Below are 16,906 nucleotides of genomic sequence, written 5' to 3'. Positions count from 1 at the left end.
TTACATGGAGATTTATTTTCTGATAATTTGATTAACTACCACATGAGTGAGAATGAAACAAACTGTATAGGCCTTTTTTGGTCTTATTATGTAACTGATAAGCTATTACTTACGACATGAGCTCTCTAAATTCGTTGCCTAATAGGCGATGTGCATAAAAGACAGACGATTTCTCTGTTTCAGCTTATTATTTGGTTAAATCCATGTGGGATTTCGGTATCACATCATTACTTTTTTTGTAATTTATGCCGTATGTACACAACTAGTGAATATCTTGGCAAGCAATTCAGAAATAAAACCGAATTTATATATTTGTTTTGTAATAGGTAATGTGTTTTGGTTTTATTTCTGTTACAATATCTTCAACAATCTTAAAAAAATAGGTTTATTAACTGATAATATCAGTTCTCCGCTTCAGAGTAGCATATAACAAGAAAATTTTGTAATATTCATAATAATGCGATGATGAACGGGTTCTCTCGGTGCCCTTTATGGTCATTGGTAAAACTGTCACGATGTCATTGGTGATCGTTGATTGTAGTTGAAGTTCTGCACTCAAATATATTGAAAGGTCGATAGTGTTCTGCCGGCTCAACGGGCTTATCTTTGAGTGGTATTTCGAAGTCAGTGTAACGGATATATACGCAGTTATGCTGAATTTGTAGTGTGTTGTGTTTGTACGCCTTTATTTTAAATATATTTGAACTGCTAAGCGTTTTTTTTTAACTAACCATGTTCCGTTCCAAGAGGGATGTGGATCGTCATGTGCAAGAGATTCTTCGGAAGTTAACTAGTGAGAAAGAGGTAAGTGCGGCACAATGTTTTCTGCCTTTATGAGTGACGTTAATTAAATATGAAGTTGCTTGCCCGCACACCATTTCGTTTTAATCTGAGTTCTTTAGTTGTCGTCTTAGAGATTTTTTTTTCTTTTTGCATGTTAGTGCCTACCAACATCATCTAATTACTCTTTCATAACTGTTCTGTAGCTTTCTTGCATTGTATTTTCTGGTGTTGAATATAAGCCTGACAAGGCAAATAATGTAGTTTCCTTCCTTTCGCTGATTTCATTATTCCCTCGTTTTGTTAATTTTTCGCTTAAAACTGATTTAATGCGTAGTTATCTATGTGTAACTAATTTATAGTGGAATTCGTGTACTTGGTTTGATGGATAATGTGGAATAGCCAGTTGTATAATATGACGCAATGTAGTAGATTTCGGAATGAGTCCCTTTATATAAACAGAGGTGTGCATGAGTAATAGCCGAGAATCAAATTTAGAGTTATTACATTATTTATTGGACTAGTATTAGTTCAAGCGTTAGGCCTGATTAACTCATTTTATGGTTATCTCTGTATTAAAGTTTTCATGGTGTGGTGCCTAATTGGGAAGTCTAAAAATCATGTGATCTGTGGTTTAAGCTTCAGTCAGACTCCCAAGATTATTTTTCCTTCGCTTGTAATCACAGAGGAAGAATTTGTGTGAAAAATGCCCAAGTCCACTGTTTAGATTCACATCAATCTGGAGCCCTCCACTGTAACTATTGTAGAAAAGTGCTGTATTGTTCAAATCAGCATTGGGCGTGACACACCTTCACTTCAATATGTTCGCTACCGTAATGAAATAGCTCAGCCGAATCCTATGTCGTGTCACAGTTCTTCATACTTGTGTGTCCCAGTATAAGCTTTAAGTGAAATACATGTTAATTATTTTTCTCGTTCAAGATCCACAAAAGTAAAATGATTTTTTAATGAAGCGACTGGTACATTTGAAAAATGTGTGGATTCGGTAGATAGTTGATACTTTGATGGATTAATAAATGCTGCCCCGAAAATAACTCTTATTAAATTAGATGCAGAACCGGAGTACTAAGTAGATCTTCAGTATGTTGCACGATTAAGATCATTAAAAGCTTTTTCGAAAGAATTGCTCGTTCTTAAATTGTTACTCTAGCATCTGTAATTTGTTTTGCGGATAGAGTAATCAATTTTTATAATGTTTACACCAGAACAATATTAGATTTTGGTTAACAGCTTGGCCCCCCCCCCTCCCCCCACACGTTTTATTTTAAAGAATGCTGATATGTTTTAATTACAGTGGTGTTTAGGTTGTGAGCAGTTCTTAATGTCGGGCTTTATCAAGGAAAAGTATTCTCTCTTCCTGAAATTTGATAAAGAAGTTTGCGTGACAGATTTATGGGTTGGTGAGGTAGCGTGATGATTTTACTGTCTTTTTTTCATTAGTGTGACCTTTGTGACTTTGCCGTTTGTCTGTAGACACACGTTGAACGAGTGTGCAAGCATTGTATGGTGACATCTTACTTTAATCATAGCCTGTTAAAAGTCCACTAATTTTATTCCTCCAAGTAGAAGGGAATGATCAAAGACATATCCATTGTTAAAATACCACCCAGTGGAAAATGTATGGCACATATTCTGGTTAAGAAGTTGAGTCCTAGGCCCACACATTCAAGAACTGCGCCTGCCCCCCCCCCCCCCCCTCATTAATTTTTGTGAATGTCTACTGAACATAATTTAGTGCGGATTAGACATTCTTAATTACTATTGTTAAAATTATAAGATAAACCGATTTCTCATGTAAGATACGTGTAAACCACCCAATGGTGTGGTGGTATCTGCAACATTGCTTGGAAACAACCCAGGCTATTTATTATTCACAGACTGTATGCGACTTTCCCTGATAGTGTTATATATGCGTTGTAGCTGCAGCAACCCTATGTTCACACTTGTATGGTTGGTTGCATGACAGGCAGCTGCTTGGGGATAAAATAACCCTTCCTCCTCCTCTCCCCACTCTTCCCCCTTAAAAAGAGATGAAGTAGCCAGCTGTTAGGCTGTTGCAGGCACGAAGCAGTGGACCGCGGCAACAGGGTGTTGGCAGCCACTAAGAGGCCGGCCTCACCCACTGATGGCTGTCAGTGGGAGACAGGGTTCACGTCTGCTGCAGACGTAGCTGAACTGACGGGCCATATTTAGCTTATGATAGGAAGAAATCAGCCAATGATGGCAGCCAAAGATGTACTGGAGGGCACCTGCGGCCAATGGGAGACGAGCTGTACCACCGCTGGCTAGTGGAGAAACCAAGCTACTGGTCTTAGTTGTGACCGCACCAGGAGTGGCAGCAGAGGATGTCTCCGCAGGTGCCAGACCCAACACCAGTTTGGCATAAAAAGGGATTTTTTGGTCATCTGTGGAAGCAGTGCCTACTGTAGCTTCTGTTGCGACTCGTGGAGGTGTAGCTTCTTCTTCCAGCATTGCGTGTTTGTGACTGGAGGGAGAGAGATGTTGCTTGGAAGGTGCACAGTTATCATAGTACTGTACTGCTGTTGAGGTGAAATATGACAACGCACCTGCAGTCTTACAAAGCATTGGTTGGCAGTAAATTGCTCAAGGGCTAACAGCAGTGAATCCTGGGTAGTTTTAGGGGGTGTCCAGCGAGGCAGGATCCCTGGATAATTGGAGTCAATATCTTGAAGTGGAATCACGTGATGGCCTGCGACAGGTTGGAGAGTGACCAGAGGAAGTTGATGAAGGCAGTGCGGAGGCGGCACCTGATGACATGAAAGTTGAGTGATGGATTCTTGATCAAATTGCTGAGATACACAGTGAGTGCAAACTAAGTGTAGTGCCATGTAATGTTTGGGTGATGTCCTATTAACCCGCCTGGCAAAGAGTATACGGGTATGTATGCTGCAGGCATGTGATCTCATGCGTGGTAGGAGGTGCCTACAATCGCAGCACTGTGTACTGCATCAGACTTACCGCCAACAGTGAGGCTGGGACCATGTGAGGATGCCATGGCTGCAGCTGTAAGTTTGGTCGTAAACAACCCAGGCTTCTCATAACAGCGTGTACACAATCTCCTGTGGCAGTGTAGCCATCTGAATGTTGCTGTAGCATCCTGTGGTCCATTCCTTCACAGTTAGTTGTATCACAGCCAACACTTGGGGGTTCAATAATAAGTAATATAAGATTAACATTTTAATAATCTTACAGGTTCAACCAGCATTTCTTACAGATGTTGCAAGCACTCGTAGTGAATAATTTGATACTTTTTTTTTTTTTAACTTCTGTACAACTTTGCTTGATTTATAAGCCATTTTAAACAAGAAAAGAAGTATAACAAAATTGCTTCTTTTCATAGATTTCGGCTGATTTCATAAACACATAGGAACATATACCACTTAACATTTTCATTACCAGTGCGTAAGGAATGCTCACTTAGGTAATGTAAGAGATACTGTCGTCGGCATCTTGCTGACTCACTTTTCAAGGTACACCATGTTAATGTCACCATCTTCAACAATGGAAACATCACGTTCAGGCTCCGAAGGCAATGCGATAGTCAACAGAGTGCCGTGATATCCTCGGGCATCCTTCTTTTCTCTTGCCCTGCGATGCAAACACACGTGTGCCTTGTTTAACACAATTTTCAGTAGCTGGCAATACATTTATGAAATAGGGGGTGGAATCATTGTCTGTCAGAATATACTTAACTGTGTTTTAGCTTTCTTTTCATTTTGATCAGTTAATTTTGCTCTGAAACCACAAATCTTTCTGATTTCACGTGTTGAGTGTGGCCACCAAACAGACTTAGTTATGTATGAATTTCATTATTTAAATATGATGCTGGCAACAATCGGAGCAAAATGCCTCGGACCTTTGGAGGTGACAGAGTCCATCCTCTTAATTGACAAACCAGGGACTCCTAAGATACGACTTGGCAAACAAATGGTGATGAGATGGGGAGCTATTAATATCAATGGGGGCTACTCTGGGAAGAAGGTAGAGCTGGCAGAGGCTGCAAGTAAGATGGGGCTGGACGTTTTAGCTGTTAGTGACATTCGGGCAAGGGGTGAGAAAGAAGAGGAAGTGGGAGAATAAAAGGTCTACCTGTCAGGAGTCAAAGCAGGAATGGCACAGTGGGGTGTAGGGCTTTACATCAGGAAAGAAATAGAACCCACCGTAGTTGCAATAAGGTATGTAAACGAACGACTGATGTGGATAGATTTGACAGTGTCTAGCAAGAAAATTAGGATTGTCAGTATATTCGCATTGTGAAGGGACAGATCAAGATAAGATGGATAGTTTTTATGAGGCACTCAGTGATGTAGTTGTTAGAGTAAAGGACAAGGACAGTGTTCTGCTCATGGGTGATTTTAATCCCAGGATTGGAAATCGAACAGGAGGGTATGAAAAGGTTATGGATAAATTAGGAGAGCATATAGCAGCCAACAGGAATGGGAAACAGCTCTTGGATTTCTGTGCCAGTATAGGCTTAGTAATCACAAACTCCTTTTTTTAAACATAAGAACATTCACCGGTATACTTGGGAAGGCAGGGGATCCAGATCTGTCATTGACTATATAATAACAGATCAGGAAGGCTGTAAGGGACACACGTGTATTCAGGGGATTCTTCGATGATCATTATTTAATCTGCAGTGAAATTGGGATTGTGAGGCTGAAAGTGCAGGTGGTCAGATCCATATGTATGAGGATAAGAGTGGAGACTTCAGGATAAGGAAATCAGGCACAAGTACATGACAGCGATCTCAGAAAGGTACCAGTCAGTTGGATGTAGTCAATTACAGTCATTGGAAAAGGAATGGACAAGGTACAGGGACACAGTAGTAGAAGTGGCTAAAGAATGTCTTGGAGCAGTAGTGTGTAAAAGTAGGATGAAGCAAACAGCTTGGTGGAATGACACAGTCAAGGCAGCCTGTAAAAGGAAAAAGGTGTATCAAAAATGGCTACATACTGGAACTCTGGTAGGCAGAGAAAGTTATGCTGGAGAAAGAAACAAAGCCAAACAGATAATTGCAGCGTCCAAGAAGAAATCTTGGGAAGACTTTGGAAACAGGTTGGAGACCTTGGGTCAAGCTGCTGGAAAACCATTCTGGAGTGTAATTAGCAGTCTTCGAAAGGGAGGTAAGAAGGAAATGACAAGTATTTTGGACAGGTCAGGAAAACTGCTGGTGAATTCTGTGGATACCTTGGGCAGATGGAGGGAATATTTTGAAGAGTTGCTCAATGTAGGTGAAAATACGATCAGCAATGTTTCAGATTTCGAGGTAGAATGGGATAGGAATGATGATGGAAATAGGATCACATTTGAGGAAGTGGAGAAAATGGTCAATAGATTGCAGTGCAATAAAGCAGCTGGGGTGGATGAAATTAAGTCGGAACTCATCAAATACAGTGGAATGTCAGGTCTTAAATGGCTACACAGTATAATTGAAATGGCCTGGGAGTCGGGACAGGTTCCATCAGACTGGACAAAAGCAGTAATCACACCAATCTTTAAACATGGAAACAGAAAAGATTGTAACAACTACAGAGGTATCTCTTTAATCAGTGTTGTGGGTAAAATATTCTCAGGTATTGTTGAAAGGAAAGTGCTAGTATTAGTTGAGGACCAATTGGATGAAAATCAGTGCGGGTTTAGGCCTCTTAGAGGTTGTCAGGACCAGATCTTTAGCTTATGGCAAATAATGGAGAAGTGTTATGAATGGAACAGGGAATTGTATCTATGCTTTATAGATCTAGAAAAGGCATATGACCGGGATCCTAGGAGGAAGTTATTGTCTGTTCTACGAGATTATGGAATAGGAGGCCAACTTTTGCAAGCAATTAAAGGTCTTTACATGGACAGTCAGGCAGCCGTTAGTTGACCGTAAATTGAGTTCATGGTTCAGAGTAGTTTCAGGGGTAAGACAAGGCTGCAACCTGTCTCCACTCTTGTTCGAATTATTTATTGATCATATGTTGAAAACAATAGACTGGCTGGGTGGGATTAAGATATGTGAACACAAAATAAGCAGTCTTGCATATGCGGATGACTTAGTTGTGATGGCAGATTCGATTGAAAGTTTGCAAAGTAATATTTCAGAGCTATATCAGAAATGTAAGGACTATGCTATGAAGATTAGCATCTCCAAAACGAAAGTAATGTCAGTAGGAAAGAAATATAAACGGATTGAGTGCCAAATAGGAGGAACGAAGTTAGAACAGGTGGATGTTTCAAGTACTTAGGATGCATATTCTCACAGGATGGCAACATAGTGAAAGAACTGGAAGCGAGGTGTAGCAAAGCTAATGCGGTGAGCGCTCAGCTACGATCTACTCCCTTCTGCAAGAAGGAAGTCAGTACCAGGACTAAGTTATCTGTGCACCGTTCAATCTTTCAACCAACTTTGTTGTATGGGAGCGAGAGCTGGGTGGATTCAGGTTACCTTATCAATAAGGTTGAGGTTACGGAAATGAAAGTAGCTAGGATGATTGCAGGTACTAATAGATGGGAACAACGGCAGGAGGGTGTCCACAATGAGGAAATCAAAGAAAAACTGGGAATGAACTCTATAGATGAGCATTCAGGGCGAACAGGCTTGGATGGTGGGGTCATGTTACACACATGGGAGAACCAAGGTTGCCCAAGGGACTCTTGGGATCAGCAGTAGAGGGTAGGACCAAGGAGGCAGACCAAGGAGAAGGTACCTGGATTCGGTTAAGAATGATTTTGAAGTAATGGGGTTAACATCAGAACAGGCACCAATGTTAGCACTAAATAAAGGATCATGGAGGAATTTTATAAGGGGGCTATGCTCCAGACTGAACGCTGAAAGGCATAATCAGTCTTAGATGGTGATGATGACTTATTGTGGCTATGAACTCCTCTTGCCGCTGCTACGAGAACAGTTGTAGCCCCATCAGTTCCTCAAGTTCCAGTTGCCTCTCAGTTCTGGAAGACTACACCTGCCCCCTTCACTTCTCTCCCTGTTGCTCCCGCACCACCTACCTTGGGAGCACTGTCTCCACCAACACCATCAGGGATACCATCCCCACTAACTGGCCAGAGAAGAATTGGTCTTCTTCGGCTCTTGCTCTGAAGGGGTCCCGTGGGTCACTACCTTCCCAGGTTTCTGCTAGTGGTAAAGAGGACACCAACTAGTTGCTGAAGTGCCCAAAAGCAGCTGGTCGTAGGGCTTAAAGATCATCCTCAATGCCAGAGACTGAATCAGTGAAGCCCTCCCAGTCAGAGAAACCCAAGGATCAATGAGAGAAATCCAGAAAGAAGACCCCCAGGACCAAGGGAATTACAGTGGCACCCACATCACTGCTGCTTACAAGCTCTGTGTCTGATGTGAAGATTCTGGCTTCCGCTGAAGACCTAGATCTCGCCTGACCCTCAGACACAATGGATATAGCCTGTTCAGGAAGTAAGTCAGTGGCAGTAGGTTACCCTGAGGCATAACCTGCCTCCTTGCACACTTAATGCTTTCCCAGCCTCATGACAATATCGTCCTGCAGTGGAATTGCAGCGTTCCCCCCCTCCCCCCCCCCCCTCCACCACCTGTTTGAGCTATGGCAACTCCTAAGCGTTACATGTTGCCCTTCAGGAAACCTGGTTCCCGGAAATTTGGACCCCTGCACTCTGCAGCTATAGGGGATATTACAAGAACCCTAGTGACTATAATAGTGTGTCAGGTGGAGTTTGTGTGTATGTCCTAAACTCAGTATGCCGTGAACCTGTGACCCTTCAAACACCTCTTGAAGCTGTGGCTGTCAGGATAAGGACGACACCGGAAATAACTGCTGCAACGTATATCTTCCTCCAAATGGTGCAGTACTCCTGAACGCATTGACTGCAGTGATTGATCAACTCCCTACACCTTTCCTACATTTGGAAGGTTTTAACGCTCATATCCCCTTGTGGGGTGGCACCATGCTTACTGGCTGAGGCAGAAATTTCGAAACCTTACTTTCTCAGTTCAGTCTCTGTCTCTTAAATGCAGGTACCCCCACACATTTCAGTGTGGCACATGCACATATTTGGCTGTTGATCTCTTGGTTTGCAGTCCTCGTCTTCTCCCACATACCAACTGGAGAGCATGTGACGACTTGTGTGGTAGTGACCCCTTTCCCATCTTTTTGTCACTCCCCTGGCATCAGGCCCACGGACACCTGCCTGTACGGGCTTTAAACAAGGCAGACTGAGACACTTTCACCTCTGCTGTCACCATTGACTCTCCCACACATGGTAACATTGATGTGGTGGTCGAGCAGATAACTGCAAGGATCGTTTCTGTGTCGGAAAATGTGATCCTTCATTTTTTGGGTGCTCTGGAGAAACACAGTCCCTTGGTGGTTGCTGGAAGTCACTGAGGCAATTAAGGAGAGTCGGCGACCTCTACAGCGGCACCCTTTCCTGGAGCACCTCATAGCCTTTAAACGGCTCCATGCCAGCATTCGCAAGCTTATCAAAAGATGGAAACAGGAGTGTTGGGAGAGATATGTGTCTGCCATTGGGTGCCGTACGTCACCTTCCCAAGTTGGGGCAAAGATCAAATGAGTTTCTGGGTATCAGATCCCAACAAGTGTTCCCAGTGTTAACATAAATGGTGTGTTATCTACTGACGCAAAAATGATTGCTGACTACTATGCTCACGCCTCTGTGTCGGAGAATTACATACCCCCCCCCCTCCCCCCCCCCCCCCCCCCCCCAGCCTTGTGCACTCTACCGGCGGATGGCAGGAACAGTCCTCTCGTCTTTTTTATTTACAAAAAGCATATGACACCACCTGGCGACATCGTATCCGTGCCATATTATGAGTTGGGTTTCAGAGTCCCGCTCTCGATTTTTATCCAGAATTTCCTGTTGCTTCGTACTTTCCATGTCCCAAGTTGGTGCCTCCCATAGTTCCCCCCATATCCAGGAGAATGGGATCCCACAGTGCTCTGTAACGAGTGTATCTATTTTTAGCAGCCATTAACGGTCTAGCAGCAGCTGTAGGGCCGTCTGTCTCACTGTCTCTGTATGCAGACAGACTTTTGCATTACGTACTGTTCCATCAGTACTGGTGTTGCTGAGCAGCACATACTGGGAGCCATCCACAAGCTGCAGTCATGGGCTCTAGCCCATGGCTTCCATTTTTCAGCCACAGAGTCATGTGTTACGCACTTCTGTCAGCATTGTACCCTTAATCTAAAACCAGAACTTTATCCACTCACTGTAGTGGAGGCATATCAAGTTTTAGGACTGGTTTTCGACACCCGATTGACTTAGCTTCCTCACCTTCGTCAACTTAAGCGGAAGTTCTGGCAGCACCTCAATGTCCTTCACAACCTGAGCAACACCAACTGGAGTGCAGATCGCTCTACGCTGCTGCAACTCTACAGAGCCCTTTTTCAATCCCGCCTTGACTATGGGAGTGTAGATTATGGTTAGGCGGCGCTCTCAGCATTGCGTGTACTTGACCCAGTGCACCACCACGGCATTCGGCTAGTGAAGGGAGCTTTTAGGACGACTGGTGACCAGCATCCTGGCGGAGGCTGGAGTCCCTCCATTGCATGTCAGGCATACGCAACTGCTCGCGAGCTACGTCGCACACGTTCGTAGTTCTCCTGTGCTTCCGAATTACTGTCTCCTTTTCCCACTCAAGGTGATTCATCTCCCACATCGGCAGCCCACGTCAGGGCTTAGAATTGCAGTTCGTGTCCGATCCCTTCTATCTGAACTGGAGTCCTTGCCTTTACCGCCTATACTTTGGGTCCATTCGCATGCACCTCGATGGTTAACACCTAGTCCGCAGCTTCGCCTGGACCTTTCACATGGCCAAAAGTATAAAGTTCGCTCTGCGGCTCTCCGCTGTCACTTCCTCTTAATTCTTGACATGACATGTACTGAGGCCATGAAGTGGTTTACACAGATGGCTAATGCCCTACCAACCGATCCCTTCATCTAATCAGGTTGTGCCACAAATTTTGCTTCTCTCCCAATTCTATTCAATACCTCCTCATTAGTTATGTGATCTACCCATCTAATGTTCAGCATTCTTCTGTAGCACCACATTTCAAAAGCTTCTATCCTCTTCTTGTGTAAACTGTTTATCGTCCATATTTCACTTCCATACAAATACTTTCAGAAACGACATCCTGACATTTAAATCTATATTCTATGTTAACAAATTTCTCTTCTTCAGAAACTCTTTCCTTGCCATTGCCAGTCTACATTTTATATCCTCTCTACTTCGACCATCATCAGTTATTTTGCTCCCAAATACTATTTTAAGTGTCTCATTTCCTAATCTAATTCCCTCAGCATCACCCGATTTAATTAGACTAAATTTCATTATCCTCGTTTTGCTTTTGTTGGTGTTCGTCTTGTATCCTCATTTCAAGACACTGCCCATTCCATTCAAATGCTCTTCCATGTACTTTGCTGTCTCTGACAGAATTACAATGTCATTGGCGAACCTCAAAGTTTTTATTTCTTCTCCATGGATTTTAATACCTACTCCGAACTTTTCTTTTGCTTCCTTTACTGCTTGCTCAATATGCAGATTGAATAACAACCCTGTCTCACTCCCTTCCCAACCAGTGCTTTCCTTTCATGCCCCTCGACTCTTACAACTGCCATCTGGTTTCTGTACAAATTGTAAATACCCTTTTGCTCCCTGTATTTTACCCCTGTTACCTTCAGAATTTGAAAGAGAGTATTCCATTCAACGTTGTCAAAAGCTTGTTCTAAGTCTACAAATGTGAGAAACGTAGGTTTGCTTTTCCTTAATCTTTCTTCTAGTATTGCCTCACGTGTTCCAACATTTCAACGGAATCCATACTGATCTTCCCCGAGGTCGGCTTGAACCAGTTTTTCCATTCGTCTGTAAAGAATTCGTGTTAGTATTTTACAGCTGTGACTTATTAAACTGATAGTTCAGTAATTTTCACACCTGTCAACATCTGCTTTCTTTGGGATTGGAATTATTATATTCTTCTTGAAGTCTGAGGGTATTTCGCCTGTCTCATACATCTTGCTCACCAGATGGTAGAGTTTTGTCAGGACTGGCTCCCCCAAGGCCGTCAGTAGTTCTAATGGAATTTTGTCTACTCCCGAGGCCTTGTTTCGACTTGGGTCTTTCAGTGCTCTGTCAAACTCTTCACACAGTATCATACCTTCCATTTCATCTTCATCTACATTCTCTTCCATTTCTATAATATTGTCCTCAAGAATATTGCCCTTGTATAGGCCCTCTATATACTCCTTCCACCTTTCTGTTTTCCCTTCTTTGCTTGGAACTGGGTTTCCATCTGAGCTCTTTATATTCATGCAAGTGGTTCTCTTTTCTCCAAAGGTCTCTTTAATTTTCCTGTAGGCAGTATCTATCTTACCCCCCTAGTGATATGCACTTCTACAGCCATACATTTGTCCTCTAGCCATCCCTGTTTAGCCATTTTGCACTTCCTGTCGCTCTCATTTTTGAGATGTTTGTATTCGTTTTTGCCTGCTTCATTTACTGCACTTTTGTATTTTTTCCTTTCATCAATTAAATTGAATATCGCTCCTGTTACCCAAGGATTTCTATTAGCCCTCGTCTTTTTACCTACTTGATCCTCTGCTGCCTTCACTATTTCATCCCTCAGAGCTACCCATTCTTCTTCTGTATTTTTTTCCCCCATTCCTGTCAATTGCTTCCTTACACTCTCCCTGAAACTCTGTACAACTTCTGGTTCTTTCAGTTTATCCAGGTCCCATCTCCTTAAATTCCCACCTTTTTGCAGTTTCTTCAATTTTAATCTACAGGTCATAACCAACAGATTATGGTCAGAGTCCACATCTGCCCCTGGAAATGTCTTAAAAGTTAAAATCTGGTTCCTAAATCTCTGTCTTACCATTATATAATCTGAGACATTTCATTATCTCCAGGATTCTTCCATGTATACAACCTTCTTTCATGATTCTTGAACCAAGTGTTACCTATGATTAAGTTATGATCCGTGCAAATTCTACCAGGTGGCTTCCTCTTTCATTCCTTACTCCCATTCCAAATTCCCCACTACGCTTCCTTCTCTTCCTTTTCCTGCTATCAATTTCCAGTCACCCATGACTATTAATTTCTCGTCTCCCATCACTCTGAATAATTTCTTTTATTTCATCATACATCCCACCAATCTCTTTGTCATCTGCGGAGCTAGTTGGCATATAAACTTGTACTACTGTAGTAGGCATGGGCTTCGTGTCTATCTTGGCCATTATAATACGTTCACTATGCTGTTTGTAGTAGCCTACCCGCACTCCTATTTTTTTTTATTAATTATTAAACCTACTCCTGCATTACCCCTATTTGATTTTGTATTTATAACCCTGTAATTACCTGACCAGAAATCTTGTTCTTACTGCCACCGAACTTCACTAATTCCCGCTATATCTAACTTTAACCTAGCCATTTCCCTTTTTAAATTTTCTAACCTACCTGCCCGATTAAGGGATCTGACATTCCACGCTCCGATGTGTAGATCGCCAGTTTTCTTTATCCTGATAGTGACGTCCTCCTGAGTAGTCCGCGCTCGGAGATGTGAATGGGGGACTATTTTACATATGGGAATATTTTACCCAAGAGGACGCCATCATCATTTAACCATACAGTAAAGCTGTATGCCCTCGGGAAAAATTATGGCTGTAATTTCCCCTTGCTTTCATCCGTTCACAGTACTAACACAGCAAGGCTGTTTTCGTTAATGTTACAAGGCCAGATCAGTCAATCATCCAGACTGTTGCCCCTGCGGCTACTGAAAAGGCTGCTGCCGCTCTTCGGGAACCACACGTTTGTGTGGCCTCTCGACAGATACCCGTCTGTTGTGATTGCACATGCAGTACGGTTATCTGTATTACTAAGGCATGCTAGCCTCCCCACCAACGGGAAGGTCCATGATTCATTACAAGCAAAGCTTATACTACTGCACTTTCAATTTCTCCAGCTTGCCTCTGTGAACGAACCCAGATGCTAATAGAAGAAGTTACAATAAATTACCTTTGTGACACCAACTAAAACTTCTAAAAATTTTCATTTTTTTTTTTTTTTTTTTTTTTCTTTATAACCAGAGTTTCAGAGCATTATGTTCTACATTAATGCTGGAATTTTGTATTTCTTGTACAGAGCTGAAACATATAACCTATTGAAATTAAAAAAAAATACCAGTGTTCACAGCTTAAAAAAATCGGTTACTAAAGTTATCAGCTGTGCAGAAAGGACTTCAGTTTACAGCACACAAATCTCATTCCCAAATAGCATAAGGTTTCTAACATGTGATAAGCAAATATTGAATCTAATGTCAGGTAGTTTCTTCTGGAAAAACCACTATTCCTATAGTAGATACATATGTTGGTCAGTGTGTTTTGCACTCGTAATGTGGACTGATTTAAGCCATTAGGTTATGTAGCACTCTGAAAGTTAACAGCATATAGCCATAAAACAAACCAATCGCTTATACATACCCGTTAAACTAACTCGTAGCACGTCATTTCAATGGAAATTGTGCATATTGCCCATAGAACATATAACTTAAAAGTTAGGGACAGTCGTAAGACATATTCTGTGGAGGTGATCAGGACATTTCAGTGATATGGTTGGATGACTTGAAACATATTTTATGATATTGCCTTTTGTGCTCAGTGACCTTTGTGAAGGAGCCCAAATACTTGGGTGTTGAATGACTTGGTGTAGTGACGTACAGAGAAACTTTCAGAAGTTTCATGGGCTACTCCATGCCAACTGGTCCAGCCTCCCCACTGCAGCATCTCAGATGTTGTTGAAGCAGTTTTGGTCGATTCCAATACTTACTAAACAGAATTCCACAAATTTTTAACTGCTAATACACAACACCTGATACATTGTAACCATTAAAGTAAAGGTGAACAAAATACAGTGTGCCTTACAGTAAAGTGGTCTACCCGTGAAATGCACTCCATCAGCTCTCTGCTAGTTGTTGTAACCAGTGTACAAATTGCAGGATTAAAGGTTGAGTAGTCTCGTTACCATATCCATGCAAAATCAAAAAAACTGCCAGGTTAGACATTTTTGAAAGTTTAACAAAGAGCAATATTTTTTGTATAAAAATTAGGCCTATAATTTAGCAAGTTTTAGGAATTGTCTTTGAATGACACAGAGCAATGACTATCAAAATGCTTTTGTGGGTTAGTTTTAACTCATTTTGTGGAAGGAAAGTAAATAAACTTTTGAGACAATTTTTTTTATGTCTGATGTTCCCTGAAATGGAAAAAAGAAGATTGAATAATTTCCATTCTTTGTACTAGAATAGCTGATGTGTGTTGGTGGTGATGTGGAACTTTGAGAGCTGAATTATGTACTTTAACATAATTATTTGCTCACCAAATTTTCTATTTGTTTCAGATAATATTGCCGAATTAGAGCTTATATATTCTACATTCTTGAACCTAACTTTGTATCACTTGCATATCTGCACAAGTTTAGTTTCATGGGGAGCAGGAATTGAAAGAATGAGACTATCAGGAAAAAAAAACTTGCTATGAAATAAAACAAAATTCTTGGCAAAGTAAAGGAATTCTCTTCTAAAGTAAAATGTTGAAGTCTCAATCTGGTGCTGAGTAACATTCAGTGCTCTGCCCCATGATTTAACTTTTTTGAATCCTCCTTGGGCATGTTGTCCACAGGATAAGACCATCCAGTGTGTGAAGTGCTCTTCCAACAATTAGCTGGAAGTATAAACTTTGGCCAAGGATGCTTGGTTGGCTTAATAAATATCAGCCGACACTGCAGTCTATAACATTTGGTTGATCACTGCCTTTTGGAGAAGTGTCCACAATTCGGGAATGGGGTACTTGTGCATTATTGTCTTTGAAACAAAACATAGTCACCTAAAATATGACTGTAGGGCTGGGTGAAATGTAAGAAGGTCTTGTCCTGATACTACATGGACCTCAATCTACTCAAAATGTGGGACAAAAAGCGAAAAGGGGCCCCTTGTCGGAAAAGTAAAATTTTCAGTACAAGCAAAAACTTTCGTAATGTCTGATATATCCAGTTCCTTTTTCTTGTGTATATTGTCATAATTATTTCATTTTGTACATGCTCGTATCGATTTGGAAGTTGTTTCAATCCAATGGGAGTCAATAATGGCATCAAAAGCAATCAATGCCAGTCTTCTGAAAACATACCTCTTGTTATGCAGAAATAACATTGACCCGAAGAGAGGCCCTTTCCAAAATTTTGTTGCTGCATATGTAATAGCATCTTCTAAGTTTTAGAAGCATTTTAAGGAGCATTCAGTAGATTTGCATAAAAGAACAATTTGTGACCACAAAAATGCCAGACAAGTAGTTCCTTTTTATATGAGATACATAAATCTCTACAGAGATCATCAATTTGCAGTTCACCATAGTGTAGAACGAAAATATCAATATTCTGCCAAAAATGTAGCATAGGGTTCACTAATTCTTTCAATTTGGGGCCAATTTACTTAGTTTTAAATTTATGTGCATTGTGATGTCTTACAAGTCTGAAGGGATTAATCACATGTTTAATGTTAACTTTAAAAAACTCTGTACTCTTTCACAATGGACATATTTACACAGAATTTGTTTCTTCAATATGTCTAGTTAAATAGTCGTAATAAAATGGAACTTTAAATCACATTATCTTAAAACGGCCCTTCTCCATCACACACATTAATCATGACACAACTCACCAAAATTTAGAGATAGATTTTTTACAAGTTGTTCTGAATTTAATGTTGGATGTAAAAGTTACAATAACTCAAAACCCAAAATTTTCAGCAAGAGGTCCCTTTTGCTTCCATCTCACAAATAATGAAGCATATATGTATTCCTGACCCTAAACATGAATGGCACATCTTCAATGCTGAACCTCTGGGACAAGCAGATTGGTCTTTAGCTGTCGCCAACATTTTCTGTAATGATCATCATCAGGTGTTAGTCAAATTTTTCACTCTTCAGCAAAGAGAAGGTGATGTATTGATCTAATGTAGTGCTTCGCAGTTTTTGTGGTTTTATGTCGTTATTCATAATGAATTTCTAAAGGCGAAAGATGTTCTGGAGACAGTTTCAACTG

At 41.3% G+C, this 16,906-nt stretch overlaps 1 protein-coding gene across 3 annotated transcripts in view; it reads left to right on the top strand.

The window, feature by feature from the left end:
* The first annotated feature begins 395 nt into the window (after window positions 1–395).
* The window catches only part of LOC126330069 (E3 SUMO-protein ligase RanBP2-like), a 257,136-nt gene continuing 240,625 nt past the window's right edge, over window positions 396–16,906 (top strand). The window contains exon 1 of one of the 3 annotated variants that reach the window (XM_049996317.1): window positions 396–804. In XM_049996317.1, the coding sequence (XP_049852274.1) occupies window positions 733–804 (72 nt within the window). In that variant the 5' untranslated portion in view covers window positions 396–732. The remainder of the gene's footprint in view (window positions 805–16,906) is intronic. The other 2 variants (XM_049996325.1, XM_049996329.1) reach the window with 2 other exon arrangements.

Source organism: Schistocerca gregaria, chromosome 2 (genome assembly GCF_023897955.1).
Source record: "Schistocerca gregaria isolate iqSchGreg1 chromosome 2, iqSchGreg1.2, whole genome shotgun sequence".
Lineage (NCBI taxonomy): Eukaryota > Metazoa > Arthropoda > Insecta > Orthoptera > Acrididae > Schistocerca > Schistocerca gregaria.
The sequence above is the reverse complement of the archived record's forward strand: the minus strand, read 5'-3'. Positions and strand labels throughout refer to the sequence as shown.